At 30.8% G+C, this 17,946-nt stretch overlaps 3 protein-coding genes across 3 annotated transcripts; 2 read left to right on the top strand and 1 right to left on the bottom strand.

Annotated features, from left to right (window-relative positions):
• Positions 1-2,511: 2,511 nt before the first annotated feature.
• Positions 2,512-9,311, bottom strand: LOC126682363 (probable cellulose synthase A catalytic subunit 3 [UDP-forming]). Its single transcript, XM_050378016.2, has 10 exons — positions 8,962-9,311; positions 8,553-8,819; positions 5,826-6,159; positions 5,603-5,740; positions 5,398-5,523; positions 5,093-5,305; positions 4,724-5,006; positions 3,841-4,055; positions 3,405-3,755; positions 2,512-3,328 (listed from the first exon to the last, which is right to left on the bottom strand). The coding sequence occupies exons 1-10, from the start codon at positions 9,264-9,266 to the stop codon at positions 2,759-2,761; spliced, it is 2,802 nt and encodes a 933-aa protein (XP_050233973.1). The 5' UTR covers positions 9,267-9,311; the 3' UTR covers positions 2,512-2,758.
• A 1,857-nt stretch (positions 9,312-11,168) lies between these two features.
• LOC126679919 (PIGF/3-ketodihydrosphingosine reductase fusion protein-like) lies at positions 11,169-14,126 on the top strand. Its single transcript, XM_050374943.2, has 8 exons — positions 11,169-11,517; positions 11,613-11,678; positions 11,844-11,886; positions 12,248-12,302; positions 12,741-12,789; positions 13,095-13,162; positions 13,579-13,687; positions 13,799-14,126. The coding sequence occupies exons 1-8, from the start codon at positions 11,290-11,292 to the stop codon at positions 13,910-13,912; spliced, it is 732 nt and encodes a 243-aa protein (XP_050230900.1). The 5' UTR covers positions 11,169-11,289; the 3' UTR covers positions 13,913-14,126.
• A 2,861-nt stretch (positions 14,127-16,987) lies between these two features.
• On the top strand, positions 16,988-17,551 carry LOC126682453 (protein RESPONSE TO LOW SULFUR 4-like). The gene has a single exon (XM_050378155.2). It carries the CDS (start codon positions 17,050-17,052, stop codon positions 17,311-17,313), a length of 264 nt encoding a protein of 87 aa, XP_050234112.1. The 5' UTR covers positions 16,988-17,049; the 3' UTR covers positions 17,314-17,551.
• The last annotated feature ends 395 nt before the right edge of the window (positions 17,552-17,946 follow it).

Raw genomic sequence — 17,946 nt, 5'->3', positions numbered from 1 at the left:
GTATACTAACACCGTTGGTTAACCAACAAACAAAACTATTACAAATTCAAACCTCCATCTTTATTAAACTAGTTGAAAATTCTATTACAAATTCCTCCGCCTTCATCACCGCAAGAATAATCGTCAAATAAAACCTAAATCGTCTTTTTAAAATCTAAAATTATTGATTAACCATTTGTTAACCAACAAGGTACTAAAAACAAGGTCATTGGTGTACTATTAGTACACCATTGGTTAACTAGCAATAAACATAAAATTCAGCAACTGTTTACTAACGATTTTATTAACGATATATTCAAAATAAAAATTACAGGTTACCTAACAGTTTACCCAATATTAACCATTGGTTACCCAACATCCAAAAATATTATAATTCTCACAAGCATTTCTTCAAACACCTAGAGTGCAACATATTGTGTAACATAAAAAAATCAAACCACAAACATAAAATTCAACAACTGTTTACTAACGATTTTATTAATGATATATTCAAAACATAAATTACAGGTTACCTAACGGTTTACCCAATGTTAACCATTGGTTATCCAACACCCAAAAAATATTACAATTCTCACAAGCATTTCTTCAAACACTTAGAGTGCAACATGCTGTGCAACACAAAAAAATCGAACCACCATTCATCAACAACATCGTTCACAAAAGAAAAATAAAAAACGGATTAAACAACACACAAAATGTGATTAACCCAAAATATTCATATTAACAAAGGATTAGACTGAAATCAAACTTCGGACCCGCCCATGAACCCTAATTTTCTTCACCATTTTTAATGATTCTGCTGTGGAAAAAGCATTTGTAATTTTCTGAAAACGTAGGCAATCTCTTCACAAACGGCGATGGCGGGCAATGGCGGGCGATGGCGGCAGACTTATGATTCTGAATTCAAAAATATGAACCACAACTGAAAATGGGAAGTTTGAAATAAATGGAAACGGACGACTGAATGGAGAAAAGGAATGCGAAAATCTAGCCCAAATCAGCACATGCAATCTCTCATATTTTGGAACCGTAATCTTCAATTTTTGAAAGTATAAAATTTATAAGGAAAAAGGTTAAAATGCGAATTTGGGGAGATGAAACAACAAACGTCAACTTTCATAATTAAGGCCGTATATCTCTAATTATTATGGGCTAAGCCCGTAATCCCTCTAAATAAGTCTATTAAAAATGCATGTATTCGACTTCGGAAAATCTATCCGAACCTTTAAAATGTTACTACAAATTTGACTAATTCGTTGAAAATCTATCTAAATTTTCAAAATCTGTTCGATATTTTTTAAAATTGATTTTTTCATTTCATATGGTATCTCAATCGACAATTTTTTATCTTTTCAATTTTAGAAGAACTTCAAATATTCAATTTTTATAATAAATATAATTAAATCAACTATGAAAAACTGGATAGGTTTCTAACGAATTTATCAAATTTGAATAGATTCACAATTTTTAAAAGATTTAAATATATTTAAAAAGTCAAAAAAAATTGATTTTTTAAAATGTCTTGTATATTATGGAAGGTGACTGGTAAGATTTAAGAGAAAATTCGGGAAACAATGTTACAACTTACAGACAGGGAAAATGACTCAAATTTTATTTGTAGGAGTTTTCTTCCCAAGCCAAATATTCACCGTACTAAATTATTTTCAATATAATTTTTCATTTATCTGTTTGGTTTTCATAATTGTCCCAATTTTTGGATAATTTACACTGGTTGTAACTATATTCTCTTTTCAAACATATATTACTAAATTTTAATTTATACCTAAATTTTAATTTATACCTCAACTATGCTGCTTTCATTTTTGCACCTTTTCGTGAATTTTGATGACATAGAGAGGCAATTGTATTTCTACATGAACACAATTTTTTTGTGTTAATTACATGGCGCCGCATGACCAAGATTAAATTTTAATTGTCCATATAGGATTTCAGTTAGCTTCCACGTTATTAAATTTGACGAAAATTGCACAAAAATAACGACAAAACAATCAAATTGTAAAATAAAAGTTAAAAGAAACTTGGCTACAAATAATTAAAATTTAAAAACTACTTGAAAAGAGAGAATAGTCCACGAATATTTACTGTAAATTACTTTTTTCTGTATATACATACTTATTTGAATTATATGTGGAACGAACAATTTGCTACATTGTCATCCCTATGAAAAGTTAAGTGAATGGGATTTTGGAAAATTACAAAAACTAAAACTATAAACTGAAATTAGGGACTACAATCAATTAAGTTTTGATCTTTTAGGGATATATATAGATTTGCGAACTATATAAATTTCTCAATATTTTACTTATATATTTCTTTTTATGTGATCTCAACTCAAGTCATGAGAGTATCTGGTGATTACTGTAATTAAAGTTTTGAACTATTGTGTGGTACGATATGTTTTCAAAACCAAAATTGTTTTGATTCAAAAACTATAGCTTTGTTTGGTTACATTATGACTAATAATCTTGATTAATCTTAATGAATTAAATGTAAAGAAAGATTTATGAATAATAATAATAATAATAATAATAATACATAGATATAGTTTATCCAGTCTCGTCTTCCCCTGAATAAAGAATAACTGATTAGAGTTTTTGTCCCAAATCACTTTAACAATTGCGTGTGGTGCTACAACCACCTCAAACTTGACACATCCTTGGCCAAAGAAGAAGAGTTTTAAAAGCTATATGAAGACATTTTTATCTTTGTATTGCTAATTCTAATTACAGTCTAAATCTCAATTCTCTGGAACTGGATTATTTGTTTTCGATATGAATGGATCTATGCGAACCCACCATAGGGAAAAAATAGTAGCAAGCAAAATAGACCAGACAATAATAATTGTAGGAGTCCTATTGTGTCTTCCTAGTAAACCCTTGAGGAAAGGATAGAGGTGGACTATCACCCAAAAGGCGAAAAATAGCTTACCGAACAGAGGCCCCCACGACTCGTAGCCATTTCTTAAGGCAGTTAAAAGAGCAAGAAATATACCTATTAGGTTTATTATCAACAATGTTGTTGGTGGAATGAGTAACGTCGTCCACTTAAATATATACAACTCGGAGAACTTAGCATCATCTCCTCCTCCTTTCGATGTCACATGGAAGTTTGTATCTACACCACATAAAACCTTTAACAACCCCTGCACAACCGCAAATAGATGTGACGAAACCCCTCCGATCACCCAAAATTGCTCGTTTCTCCACCAATCCTCTACTCCAACTCCGCTCCATCTCATTTCCAATATATTAGTCGCAAATATACAAAGAAAAAGTGACAGGAACCATAAAATGGCGTTATTGTCGAGCTGCAATGTGGAAATAAAAGTAAATTTTAGTTACATGTTACGTGACTCAATAGCTTTATGAATATAAACTGCATACCTCTGGAGTAATAAATTTTCCAGTTAGCAAGCATACAGCAGGAAGAGTACAATATGTCAGTAGAGGGACAGATGTTAATGGATACACCGTAGCATTTATGTAAGATAATCTCTCAAGCCACTTCAAACCTCCTCCATACCCATGCCAAAGTGGGCAATGTCTGCTTAAACATATTTCAACTGATCCAAGAGCCCATCGAAGGACCTGGTGTAGACGATCTGAAAGATTGATGGGTGCAGAACCTTTGAATGCAGGTCTTTCTGGGATACAATATATAGATCGCCATCCATGACAATGCATTTTAAATCCTGTCAGTATATCCTCTGTCACTGAACCATAAATCCATCCAACCTGGAGGATTCGTAGCAATTTTATTCAATAAGCATAATCAACTATTTGGTCAATAATTTTATACGACTTTATTTATTTGTTTTACCTCTTTTCCCCATTTTGTTTTATCTTCATAGCCACATCCAATTACATGGATGGCTTCTTTCAACAGAGATGCAGGGCTGGCATTTTCTAACGTACCAATACCACCATCCTCTAATAGTGTCGATGCTACAAGAACAGAAGATTGTCCAAATTTCTTCTCTAATTTGGCTTTAGGTATTGTAGTTGAATTTTCATCTTCAACTCCTGTATTTAGCCCTTACATGTAAGCAAAAGAAAATTAATAGGCTAGTTGGAATGTCACTAACACTTAATGAGAAGAACAACAAACATGAAAGCACGTTACAAAGTTGAGAAAATGCATGATCAAATAGACATGAATATTAAATTTGCATCACACCAGCATACTTTCAAGTGTAGAATCTAAGTGTATAACCTGTTCTGAATGGCTAGGAAAAAATGACTAAATGTTCCACTAGGGAAAAACTAATTATCATTCGTCTACACTCTAAATCGGTCTTGTCGGTGATAATGCAACCTCATAAATTGTTAAATAATTATAACTAATGCTTGAGATACACAAAAAATCCAAATTGGTCTAAGAAACCATACCAAATATATGTATTCCATATTGAAAAGACATTCTGACAGAGGCTCTATCAATAACGTGCAATAAATCTACTCTGTGCGGTTTAGACTTCAGAGGAAAGCTGAAAATGAAATTACAAATTAAACTCAAATCATCATCGCAAATGTTTGATTGTAACTAAAATGATATTAAGCTATACTTGCAATGATTTTAGCAAATATATATGAAAATTGTCTTTTTAATAACTTATGAAAAAGGTATCTTCATGTAATTTTCAAAATGTTGTTTGAACACAACGTCCTTATAGTATATGTGGATTTAATTTTACTTTTATTACCTTCAAATCCAACTTTGGTATTCTCTAAAGCAGACCCATGTGCACATGTCTTTGAAGCCATCTTGTCCGTCTCCGTCTCAGGCTTAGGTTTGGTACCTTTCTTCTTCTTTTTTCTTCCTAAAGAGCAACATCTGCAGAACCACTTAGGAAAGCAGTTGCATGTTCTACTTGACAATTGCTTTACTTTTGGAGCATACAAACCATAGAATGCTTGTCTTCTGAATACACATCCAGTGCCAGCATATATAGGCCCTTGAAGGCCATCCAAGCCTTTCATGTTAATCTGTAATAAAAATATGTGTTAGTTTCTAAACTGAGGAATATTTTGTAGTGGAAAAGTCAAACAAATTTTAGTAACTTAATAATTACATCAAAGAATACAATGTTTCGGTTGGCATATCGATCATGCTTGTCAATACCATCAAACCTTTGTGGAAACTGGACGTAGCACACTCTTTTTTCAAGCAAAGGATCCATCATGAAACACATAGCTTCTCTTATAGCCTTACTGTTATTGAAGTAGTGATCGCAATCTAAGTTTAACAAATATGGAGCATTTGTGATCACAGCAGAGACCCTGACCTGCTTGATGAAAAGAGTTCAAATAACACCATATCCCCTCAACAACAGCGATGTAAAAAATATGACACCTTTTCCTTTCTTTAACTACGTACCAAAGCATTCATTGCGCCGGCCTTTTTATGGTGATTATACCCAGGTCTTTTTTCTCTACAAACATAAACAATTAGGGGCAATTCATTTCCATTTATGTCAAGCTCCCCATTTTGACCAAGGAAAACCTGGCATGGATCGATAATAATCGATATTAGAGGTCAGAAAAAAACAAAACCATAATATGGAAATTCAATATTTGAACACCTGAATTATCCCAGGGTGATCACAAACATTATTTCCAGGCCATAGAGTTCCATCTTGCATTGTCCATCCTTCTTCCGGGACCTTTTGCGCTTTGGAAACCAAACCATTGATACAAACTTTAAACTCTTCATACTCTCTCTGCAATCACAGTAAGAACAATCTAAATGAAAATACTCAGCCATACAAAAGGAAGGATAAATTTCAAATTTGGAAGCTTTTGTACCTTTATTTCTCTACGTTCCTTTATGAACGAGACATGCACCTTATCCATCTTTTGCACAAAATAAGATTCCGGTGATCTTGGTTCAATGTCAAACTTCTTACAGAAAGGGACCCATTTTTTTGCAAACTCGATTGTTTGTAATAGCGTCTCAAATGTTAGCATAGAAGCACCATCATCAGAAACATAACACGATACCTTGTCAACGGGGTAATCCACGGCTAGAATGGAGAGAACTGTGTTTGCAGTCACCAGGGGAGGTTCTTTCAATGGATCAGCACTACTTACAAATATATCAACTGGAGCTAATTGAGAAGCCTTCCCTTCCTTCTCATACCTGCCAAACAAGTGGAAAAAGTGAGTCGTGGAATTTTAGTTTCGACTTTTCACACAAAGATTTACATCATAAAAGGTCTTTTGAAATTTAAATTGTTTACAGATTTTATATTTATAATTTTTTTAGTACATTTCACCCTATTCTTCATTTAAATATTAATAATGAATAATTAAAATACTTATTAAAACCAATCGAAATTCAATTAAAACCTAACTAAATCTATTTTGAAAAACGCCGACCTATTTTCCCGAACCTATTTCGAAATGGCGACAAACCGAATTCCGGTCAGAGAACAAATCCGACCATCGTTGATGGTCTGTTCTTGAGAACCCGAATCTGTCGAATGGGTGTCAACTAGTAAGGAACCCGAATCGCCTTTGCCTGTTCAAAGTAGTCCCCCGCAGGCGCAGCAAGTAGTAATGAAGAGAGTGTGTAGTGCAAACAATCCCTGGTAATTTAAAGGAGCTGTATAGGCCGGGGAAGAAACTAATAAAATCAATTTTAATGTAATTGAAATTTATTCCACATCTTCAGAGCTTTAATATGTATAGTTTCTTCCCCGGCCTATACAGCTCCTTTAAATTACCAGGGATAATTCAGGTGAAGTGGCATTAAATAAAATTTGCTTGCCGAAAGTCGATTTTTAAATATTTAAATTTTAAATTTTATTTGTATTTAAATGAAGAAGAGGGTGAAATGTGCTAAAAGAAATTATAAATATGAAATTTGTAAACAATTTAAACATTAGGGATTTTTTTGAAATTTTTTTCTATGTGCCACGTCACCAGTTAACGGTGATTATGGACGGAAGGCTGTTTTTGTTCAATAAAAAAACTGGGGGCTGAATTGTACCCTGAAAATCAAAAAGGACGTTGATTGTGCATTTTTTTGATACTAGTTTTTTTGGCCACGTGCTATGCACGTTAAAGATATCTATATGACCCGTTATTTAATATTATAATTGTATATTTTTTAATAATATATAATTATTTAAATTTTATTAGACTTGTATATTTTTATTTGTTTTGTTGAATTATTTTATAAAATTTTAATTTTTTTATTGGAAATGTTAAAAGTTCGAATTAAGTAATAGATTTAATTTTTGATATTCTTGTTATTAAAAAATGATAATATGATTGAAACAAATTTATATTATTTTTCATAGTAATTAACTAATAAATATCAAAAATATCAAAGTTTTAACACAAATATTATAATATGGTTATTTAATATTAATGAAACTCCTTATATTCTTTTATATATAGTGATATATATGTGCAATTCCTATTAGGATTAAGAATTTAACACATAATGATAGTTGTTGCACAATTCCTTTTAGGATTAGAAATTTAATACATAATGGTAGCTAATGCGATAATTATTTTTAATATGTCTCCTTTATGAATTAGGAATGTCGTCTTTCTATTTGTTAAGCACAAATATTCTTATATGTCACAATTAGGAATATCAACTTAGATAAAATATGTAGAGGGTATTTTTCTCCGTGAATGGAAGTGTTCCCCCCGCGAATACATTTTTATATTTGTTATAGGGTATTTTTGTCCGTGAATGGAAGTGTTCCCCCCGCGAATACACTTTTATATTTGTTATAGATAATATATAAGGCATTCCGGATAATTCAAATCTCTTGTATTTTTGCGAAAACCTCATGGGTTTTTTGGTACGTTTTGCCTAAAAGTATGTATTAAAATCCTAAATAAATAAATATAAAAGTTCGTTCGAACATTTTTCATATTTGTATTAATATTTTGACTAATCTGGACTAAAAAAATGGAGAGACGAAACTATACATTATTTATATCAGTTAAATGTATTTTATTATAAATATATCATTTATTACGAAAATTTGATATATTTTGCTAAATATTTTTACTTAATTTTATTTTAAATATATTTAATTATAAAAGATATTATTTTCAAAAATATTTTGTTTATAAATAATTTATATCATCACGAGTTCACATTTTGCTACTAGTTTATTTTTATCTTTTTTTACTTTTTATCATAAAAAATATATATAAAAATTATTAAATTTGTATCATAAGAGTTATAATAAAATAAAAATTGTATGACTTCCAAATTTATTATTTTGTATTTGTAAATTTTTAGATTAAATGCACCAAAAATCACTAATTTTTGCGTGTTTTTAATGTTTAACATAATCTTTAATTTTGGCAAAAAGAATTATGTTAAATAATAAAAACAGGCAAAAGTTGGTGATTTTTGTTGCATTTAAGCCTAAATTTATTAATATAGTTATTTAATTTTAAAATTAATTTATATTCTTATGAGTCCAATTCGTGTAAACTTTCGACCCTAAAAAAAAGATTCACGAACATCATGTATGGTTGACATAAGGAGTTAGTAATTACCTTAGGGATAATCGATCCAAATATGTTTCTCTTTCAATGGGATACCATTTTGGGAATTGATCTAGAATCCATGAAAAAGCAAACCAGATCTCACAAATGACAGAGATAAGCCATAGTGCATATGCATTGTTCACAGGGTTCGTAACTCGATAATGAAAGAAGAATCCTACAACTACAAGTCGGATAACGATGATCATTCGGTAAGGGTTGATATGACTAGAAGAAATTGGTATTTTTCTTGATAATGGTAGTCTGTCCTCGTCCATTCTGATCCACAAGCAACCCAAAAAAAATTCATAATTAGTAGAGTTCAATTAAACTAATTAAATCAAGTGAAGTTGTACTTCATTTAAGTAACAATAAAAAAATAGTAGCAATAACAAAAATAAGGAAGAAAAAGAAGTGTTACATGGATGGATCGGGACCATCGTCTTCATACTTCCGATCTTTCCCGGAACTTTCATTCTTCATCATTCGAAGTTCATCTTGTTCTTGCTCCCAATTTTCCATCCGGATTGAAATGTTCTCAAGGCGTCCGCTAGCATTAGGAGAAATGGATTCATTCTTAGAGAGCAAAGCTTCAGATATTTTGTGAAGGGTGGTTTCAAGATGATGCATTTTATCGGTTACGCCAAGCTCCATGCGTAAAAAGCTGTCTTGTAATCCTCCAAATCCAGCTTCAAGATTCTTAATCCGCTCTTTATTAGTTGACATAATGAACTTCTGTTACCCATTAATAGGTCTCTATCCAAGTTTAATAAAAAATTAGAAGTAAAATAATCAGTGTTTTTATAGAAAACTAATTATTATTTTTCGTTAAGAGAGTTTAAAATGAATAAAACAATTAATTATTTCCAAATAACATGTTGCATAACGATAGTTACACTTACAGCAAAGTCGGCAACAATTATTGAAAATATTATTGGACCTATTCATAAGCAAATATTTCTAATATCTTGGACCAATTCTTATATACGTGGGTATTGTTTTCATTCTTTAGGACACTCATTGACACAATTATTTCGGACATATTCTTGTCAATTTTCGTAGGATCTACAATGCGAGTAAAAGTCGAACCAAATCAAAAATTCGAATCAATTTAGATTGAAAATAAGTGTCAGTAGTTAAAATGGTTAATATAGAGCGATTTTTTATTTGACAAAATTGAAGTTTATATTAATCTATACTATATATAAAAGCACGGATGGGGAGGGGGGACAGGCAAATTTACTGAATAACCCTTTTCAGTTCATTACTAAATAAAGGTTTTATAGTCATTAACTAATTAGTTATTTAATTAATCACTATTGTAATTAAAGTCCTAATTAGAATAGGTAGCTAAATTATCTCCAATTTAGTTTTTAGTATGTAAAAAATAACTAAATTCTCTCCAAATTAGTAGGAATACCTATCTTTTAGTTTGATTTAACTATAAAATTAAAATACTGTATTTGGTCAACATATTATTATTTAAATTTCTATTTTATTATCTATATATATATATATATATATATATATATATATATATATACTATATATAAAAGCACGGATGGGGGGGGGGGGGACAAGCAAATTTACTGAATAACCCTTTTCAGTTCATTACTAAATAAGGTTTTATAGTCATTAACTAATTAGTTATTTAATTAATCACTATTGTAATTAAAGTCCTAATTAGAATAGGTAGCTAAATTATCTCCAATTTAGTTTTTAGTATGTAAAAAATAACTAAATTCTCTCCAAATTAGTAGGAATACCTATCTTTTAGTTTGATTTAACTATAAAATTAAAATACTGTATTTGGTCAACATATTATTATTTAAATTTCTATTTTATTATTTTTAAAGATATTATTAATAAAACTAAATTAATTATTTAATTATGTTCATTATAAAACCAAAAGAAGAATAAATTCAGTAAAAAATTAATAACTAAATATATTATATTTATTTTTACAAAAATTCTTAATTAATTTAATATTAATTATAAATAAAAAATTGATATAATTATAATAAATTTACTAATATGTACATTGAAGAGTTACGTTACGAGCCACGTGCATAGCACGTAATGCGAAACTAGTATGGTAAAAACAGTACATAATACAGAGTGGTTTGATTATTTTAACTTTAGTTTAAATGCATGAAATAAAAAAACAATTATAATATGTGAAAAATATAAAAAGAATAGCACTTGCATGATTAAAATTTTAAAATATAGTCTGCACGAGTTTTGTCTAGTGGTCTAACTCTCAGCCATCTGGACGTCATGGCTTTAAAACCGGCTACGCCCTTTCTGATAAATAGAGTGGTTAGGACTGAGTTGTTGGCTATTATACTTCAAATTTGTCAGGTATGCAAGTTTATGTGCAATCCACATTTTGAGATTTAACAATAATTTTGAATTTCGAATCATGAGAATGAGTTATTATTAACCGAAAAAAAATCATAAATTATAAATGGTATCTTAAATTATTCCTATGCAAACTAGTCTATATATACAAAAAAATCATAAAACTTTTGATAAAATATATTTAAAAAAAATTATGAGTGTTCTCCAAATACCAATTATCCAATTATGGACTATTTATGAGCCCATAATTAGTTTACATACAATATTTTTGGATCCGGTTGATATGCAGTTTGTCTCTCCCAGTCCCAGGCTCAGCTCATCTCATTTAAAAGTACCCGTTTAGAGTGCGTCTCTGGTCTCTAGAAGTGAGCTTTTTTACTTCACAAAGATGGAGAAGAAGATGAACAGTGGTAGTAGTAGTACAAAAGCATCTGCACCAGAGATTTCATGTTCTCCATCAGTTTCATTTCTACAAGCATCAGTTTCATTTCTACAAGCATTTTCAGTCCATCTCATCTCTGCACTTGCTTTAGCAATAGCTTTACTGGTGGTGGCTGACAATCTCTGCTCTGTCAATCTCGTCTCTGATCCTTCACACACCCTTTTTCTCACATGGGTACCTTCATTTATCCTCCTTTTGATTTTATTTTCTATTGTTTACACATTATTCAATTCTAAATTTCTTATCTTTTTAATTTACTTGTTTTTTAGGTTGTTGAGACTCCCATTGTTATTCTTGTTCACAGTTGGTTTCGATTGAATCCTGAACAATGCTCGGTATGTTGGGAAATTGTTGGAGTTCTGTGAAATGTCGGAAAAGATTGGATTTTTTTGGGTCAATGATTGTAACTTTCTTTTTGTCATACTAACCAGACAAGCTTTGGTTAAATTATTGTTATGTTTCATTGTAGTTAATTTGTATTTTTGAATGTGATTTTTCAGTACTTGAAAGGAGTGGGACGAGGCGCGTTGGCTCTACCTGTTGGTTAGTATATATACTACTCTTCGTCGAATTAAATTCCAGATCAATGCCACATGAAACTGAAATCAACATTAGAAGTATAGAAGTTTTATAAGCAGAATTCTGATGACAGTTGATTTTGATTATGCCTTGATTGATATAACTCATTCATTCCACTACTACGCCATCAATCACTTATTTGGCATCTTGTTTGTTTTGTTAATTCGGGCCAATACTAATTAGATCAATGTTTGTATGTAACAGATTGGCATTTGTGATTCTATTTTTATGACAATTATTTACTTCACACTGTGCTATTACATTTGTTTTCTTATCGTTCCATCTGGATTCACCAACCTTATAATATTTGTTTTTGAATCTGTAGGAGCTCTAGTGAATGCTCTTGGAGCAATCGTTTTGGGCGCTCCTGTTGGTATCCAGTATGTGGTATAGTGAGTAATGTGTTACTTCTGTTTATTTTTTCTGAAAATGTAAACCACAGTCGAGGTTGGAACTTCAAACTTTGAAGTGAAGGGGTTCACAATCTCTAGTTGGAACTTGGAAGAGTGTCATTACTGTCAGGTCCTTAATTCCCCTGCTTGTTTCAACTTTTTTCTAAGAAAACTTTGTTTTGCTATTTTGTTCTGAAAGTAAATTGATTATAGTTGAAAGTCAGCTGGGGTATTAAGTTTACATGATGGTGGTGGCTGTCCAACTCGACTATGAGTCTATGACTTGTGGTTTCAAAATAATAAGATGGATACTTACGTATTTTTTTTAATTATGATAGAACGCAGACTTTATCTCTTGCCTTAATTTGTTTTGGAGTTAACAATCTACAGTAGGGTATTGATTTTCTTTCTTATCATTGGAGACAGGTACTTACCAAAGACCATTAATTGGTCTCTTCTTATGTCATCATTCACAGTAAGTTCTATTATGGTTCACTAGGCAAGTTTATCTACTAATTAAGCAATTTAGTTTGAAAATTCAAACTTAAAAACCTCATGTTTTGTGTTCTATCTCTCGCATTACTTTTAAATGTTCATCAATTTTACAATTTACGCAAGTGAAGTGATTTATGCAAGTGAACTGATTTTTTTATTCCGTTTGCTGGCTTTGCTTAGACAAGATAGTGTAAGAACAAATCCAAGATTTTTGAGCATGTCTACTTCCCTTGACCAGCATTCTATGATAAGTTGATATCATTGAACATTCTCGTATTTTTGCAGTTTGTGCCAGCAGCTTGTGTATTTGGTTCGTCATGGTCTCATTGGCAACGTATATTTGCACATTCTAAGTAAGTTTTGCAACAGCATAATCTCTCGGAGTATTAACTTTGTACTAATACAGTTATAAATTATAAATATGCTTAAAGCTGGATCATAAACTTTGACATTCGAAACAAATAGTAAAGCAATCTATAGATTTGGAGAAATATCTTTTTTAACGTGTAGAAAATATTTGTTTATTCCTAGACAGCCTTATTGTATGCTTGTCCTCACGTCAAAGTGAGAGTTTCCATGCTAATCTGCACTTGCAGTTTGGTTAATTAATTGTACACTCACGAGACTTATCAAACGCTAGATTAGTAGATTTACATGGTCTTCTAAATAGAGTTGCAAAAAGAGCAACCGGCGATGAACTTAAGGCAGCATAGTTGAACTGTATCTATAAATCTTTGGTTAAACCAACTCTCAGCATTTTTTCTTTTAGGCCGATCGGATCTTTAGAGTACATGATTTGCATACCTGCACATGGGGCTGTAATTGCAGCTTGGTTTGGGGCTTGGCCTATGCCACTGGACTGGGAAAGACCATGGCAGGTGCTGATTTTCCTTCAGTTCCTAAATATTCGCCATCATAAGCTATGCACTAAATTTTTATATTCACGAGTTCTATGATCTATACTGTAACAGTTTATTGTAAATTTGTAGGAATGGCCAATATGTGTAACTTACGGAGCAATGACTGGCTATCTAGTCGGAATGCTAGTATCTCTTTGTTTTACCCTTGCACGTGGGGGACGGCAGCATCTTAAAGGGGACTAACATGCTAAATAAGAAAATATCAAGTGTTGTAGCAGCAAGCTTATGCTATTTTACGAATACTTATTGAATACGTAACTGTTGATATGCAGTCTTTTGCATTCTGGCTGGACCGACTGGTCTCACCCTTTGCTTAAAGAGCGATTGCTTATAAATGTAGGAAGGATAAATGAGTCATTCTTTTAGATCATTATATGAAACTAAATTTTCACTGGCATGAACTCTTAATCTTAGGAACTGTGGTTTGTTTTATTAATATAGAATGGTATGGGTTCTTGGCGCAGTCTTTTGATGGCTCGCCTATTTCTATAAGCAGGCTGTTTTTGGCATGTGGGTGAAGGGTTACATATATAAATAGGGTTGTGCAATCTTTGGATATAACCGAATTAACTAAATGAATCAAACTCCAATTTTAATTCGGCTGGCTTTTGATTCATTCACTTCGATTATGGCTATTGATTTTGACTAATTTGATTAATTTAGTTAGGTTCGTTTCAAGTATGAGATTTTTGAACTAACTGAACCACTAAATTAAATGTATGCTTAATGTTATTTTTGGAAAAATTTAAACATTTAAGGTAATTTTGTAATTTTTTTACAGGACCACTTATTTGCTGTCTCAACTTTTATATAATTAAGAATAGACACTAAAACGAGCTTTTTACTAATTAATATCAATAAAATTTGGTTACTCGGTTGATTAAAATAACTGACCGCGAAATAATTACTTACTAAATAATTTCATACAAGTCATGTTATATGAAGATCAGCAAAAGAAGTTGATAGAAGGCTCCTCTGCAGGAATCAGTTTACATGAATCAGTGTGTGTTTCAGTTTGTTAGGTTGTTACATTTCTGTTAGAGGTTTTTTTGTTTGTTTGTTAGAGTTTACAAGTTAAGCTTAACGGTTTCTGTTAAATGTAAACAACTCATATTAGCCGTTAGATAATATACGAGGGAAGTGACAAGTGGAGTCTCTTTCTTGTATGAAGCTAAATAATTCATACAATTGAAGGTTAATGAGAATTCCTCAATGACGAATAGGAATACTTTATTATTCGGTATATAATATTTGTCGTATTTACTTTTAGCACAAGAATTAAAAAAACAATTAATTTATAAATACTTTTATTAAATTAATCATATATTAAAATTTGTTTATATTTATAATTACTATTTTTACTTGTTTATTGTATTTTTTCAATAAATTAATGAGGAACAAATATAGAAAATACTCTCTCTGTCCCATTTAGGAAATTCCATTGTCCATTTTTTTATTCCCATTTAAGAAGTCTCTTGTAATTTTTTAGCTTAAATTTCCTTTTTTATTCCTTATTTTATCTTAATAATTAAACACACTTGTATAAAATAATTAATGACATGTACAATTTCAAAGCACATTTTTGTCTTCTTAATATGTGCGAAAACAACAATGGGACTTCGGACTTCCTAAATGGAACGGAGGGAGTAACAATTAATATTATGGACCCATTTATTTTTTAAATGCGATAATTATGATAAACCGCAGTCAGGTATGATTAATTTATTTTGGTTTGATTCATTGACCAAATGGACCAATGCACCACCAACATGTGTTGCTCTCAAGTTTCAACATTAAAAAAGAAGGAGCTAATGATGACTTTTCTGTATACCGGGTCGTAGTTCAACTTTATAAATTATAAGTTTCATAATCAAGATCTTCACAGATTTATAGACAAGGTAAGAACACTAAAATAATACGGGCGGCTCAAAAATCCATTTATAAAAATTAATAAGGTAGTAACAGTAAACACCTTTTCAAAAATAAAGAAAAGAGGCAAGTTATGATCAAAACAAAGAAAGAGGCAAATGGAAAACAAAAGATATGTGCGGCTCACAAATTCAGTATAGGAAATAAAATTAAATTGACCTACATTAAAATATGCATGATTGAGTCAAATTTATACACTATTAAGATTAAATTGGATTTAATTATAGCATTTGAATTTCAACGCAAATTCCATCAAATTTTAATTTCAAAGCTGGACCTTAAGATCCATATAACAATAAAAAAATTTAGTTTGACTAATTATATAAAAAAATTAAAATTTAATTTTTGTATCAAATTATATGTTTTTATATATTCATATAATCATATAAAATAAAAATTAGACCAATATAGAATATAGGTTAGTTGCTAGGTGTTAGAAATTGAGCCGAAACAACGGGCCGTGCTAAGGATTAGGTTGAATTCGAGACTTCATGATGTATCTATAAAGTTTTGCCATTTTGATGCGCCTCAATTATAATAAAATAAATAAATAAATTAGTAAAATCTGATTAAATTTGTGATTCTGTCTAGCAAAATATTGTAGTATTTAAATTCGAATAAACAATTAATGTAGAATAATTGAAATTGATATTCAAAGTTCAAATTAATTTAAAAATCTTTTTTTTTTGATAATTTGGGGGAGCGCTTGTGGTAGGAATCGAACCCACAACCTAGCAGTTTGCTGCCTAGCGCTTATATCATTTGAGTTATAGCTCATTGGTAATTTAAATTATACATGAATTTAAAAATCTTTCAAACTATTTTAAAAATCTTTCAAATGAATTTTAAATTATACACGAATTTACTCAAATGGACTGGCACCGAATGCGAATGTCAAAGCATGGTATAATAGCAAAGCAAATACATAAGCCAAATACTCCCTCCGTCCCACTCTAATTGACAAAATATGGAGTTTTTGGTGTCCCATTCTAATTGACAAAACTAACTTAACTATAATTTTTTTCTTTAACTTTCCATCTTTACCCTCATTTAAATTTAAACTTTTTATGGAAAAATGGTGAATATTTAATGAGAATTTGACTAACATACTAATAGTATTAATTAGCTCCATTATCAATAGAGGGGTATAGAAGTAACTATCTATGTCATTTATTAGTTTATATTGGTTATTGTAATTTAGTTTTTTTTTTTTTTTGAAATCTATTGTAATTTAGTTATTTTGTCAATTAGGGAGTACAAATTTTGAATAGTAGTATAAAAAAAACCAAGATTCAATGAACCTGGACATACTAAAACCACTCTATAAATATGAAGCTCCGCGCCGTTTGGGAAGAACACAGAACAGTCTGGTTCTGGCAGAAGCTACAAAAATGGAGGCAGAGCAGTTAAAGAAGAGAGTGGAAGAGCTAGAAAAAGCTCTGAAACAAAGCAGAGAACGAGAGGCGGAGATGAGAGCGGAGGTGGAGAGAGTTTGGCGGAGATTAAGAATTGCAGAGGAGGCGGAGGAGAGGCTGTGTTCGCAGCTGGGGGAGCTTGAAGCTGAAGCTGTTCATCAAGCTCATCTTTATAATACTCATTTACTCTCTCTAATGGATCAGCTCTCTCTGCCACTTTCATATTCATCGAATGTGTAATTAAGTTTTTAATTCTGTTTTCGGTTTGTAAATTTTTGTTTCTGTGAATTTAAAGTTGATTTCAGGGTGATTCCACATAAATTTTCGTTTCTTGTTCTTTTCAATAAATTGTTATGGAATTTAGTTTTAGTTGTGATAGTGTGTTGTTTATAAATTTTTAATTATTCTTGGGCGATCAATTGTACCGTTTCTTGGTTCTTTTCAAGTTAATTCAGTATTGCTGTTGTTTCTTGGTTTATTTCAAGTTTTTTTATGATGATTCAAATTTTTATATTGCAGTTTTTTATTAGTTCACTTCTTTTTAGATGATTCAAATCTGAATGTTGCGGGATCTTGATTGATTGAAGGACTTACATACTATGAAGCACGGAAACTTCGATAAAGTTGCGTGTCCCGTTTCGAAAACGTTTCAGAAACCGGAAACTCTCAGAAACTCTCGGAAACTTATAAGGAAACGTTTCGGGCCGTTTTCATAAATAAATAAAAATATATAATTATAAAAAACCTAAAAAATCTTCAATAAATAATTTTTATGAATCAATAACCTATATAACTTGTTTTCTTAATTTTGTTAGATTTAATTATATTTGATTTAGTTTATTAATTGGCATAATATATAAATAAAATTTAATA

Source organism: Mercurialis annua, linkage group LG5 (assembly GCF_937616625.2).
Source record: "Mercurialis annua linkage group LG5, ddMerAnnu1.2, whole genome shotgun sequence".
Lineage (NCBI taxonomy): Eukaryota > Viridiplantae > Streptophyta > Magnoliopsida > Malpighiales > Euphorbiaceae > Mercurialis > Mercurialis annua.
This window is presented reverse-complemented; position numbering and strand designations above follow the sequence as displayed.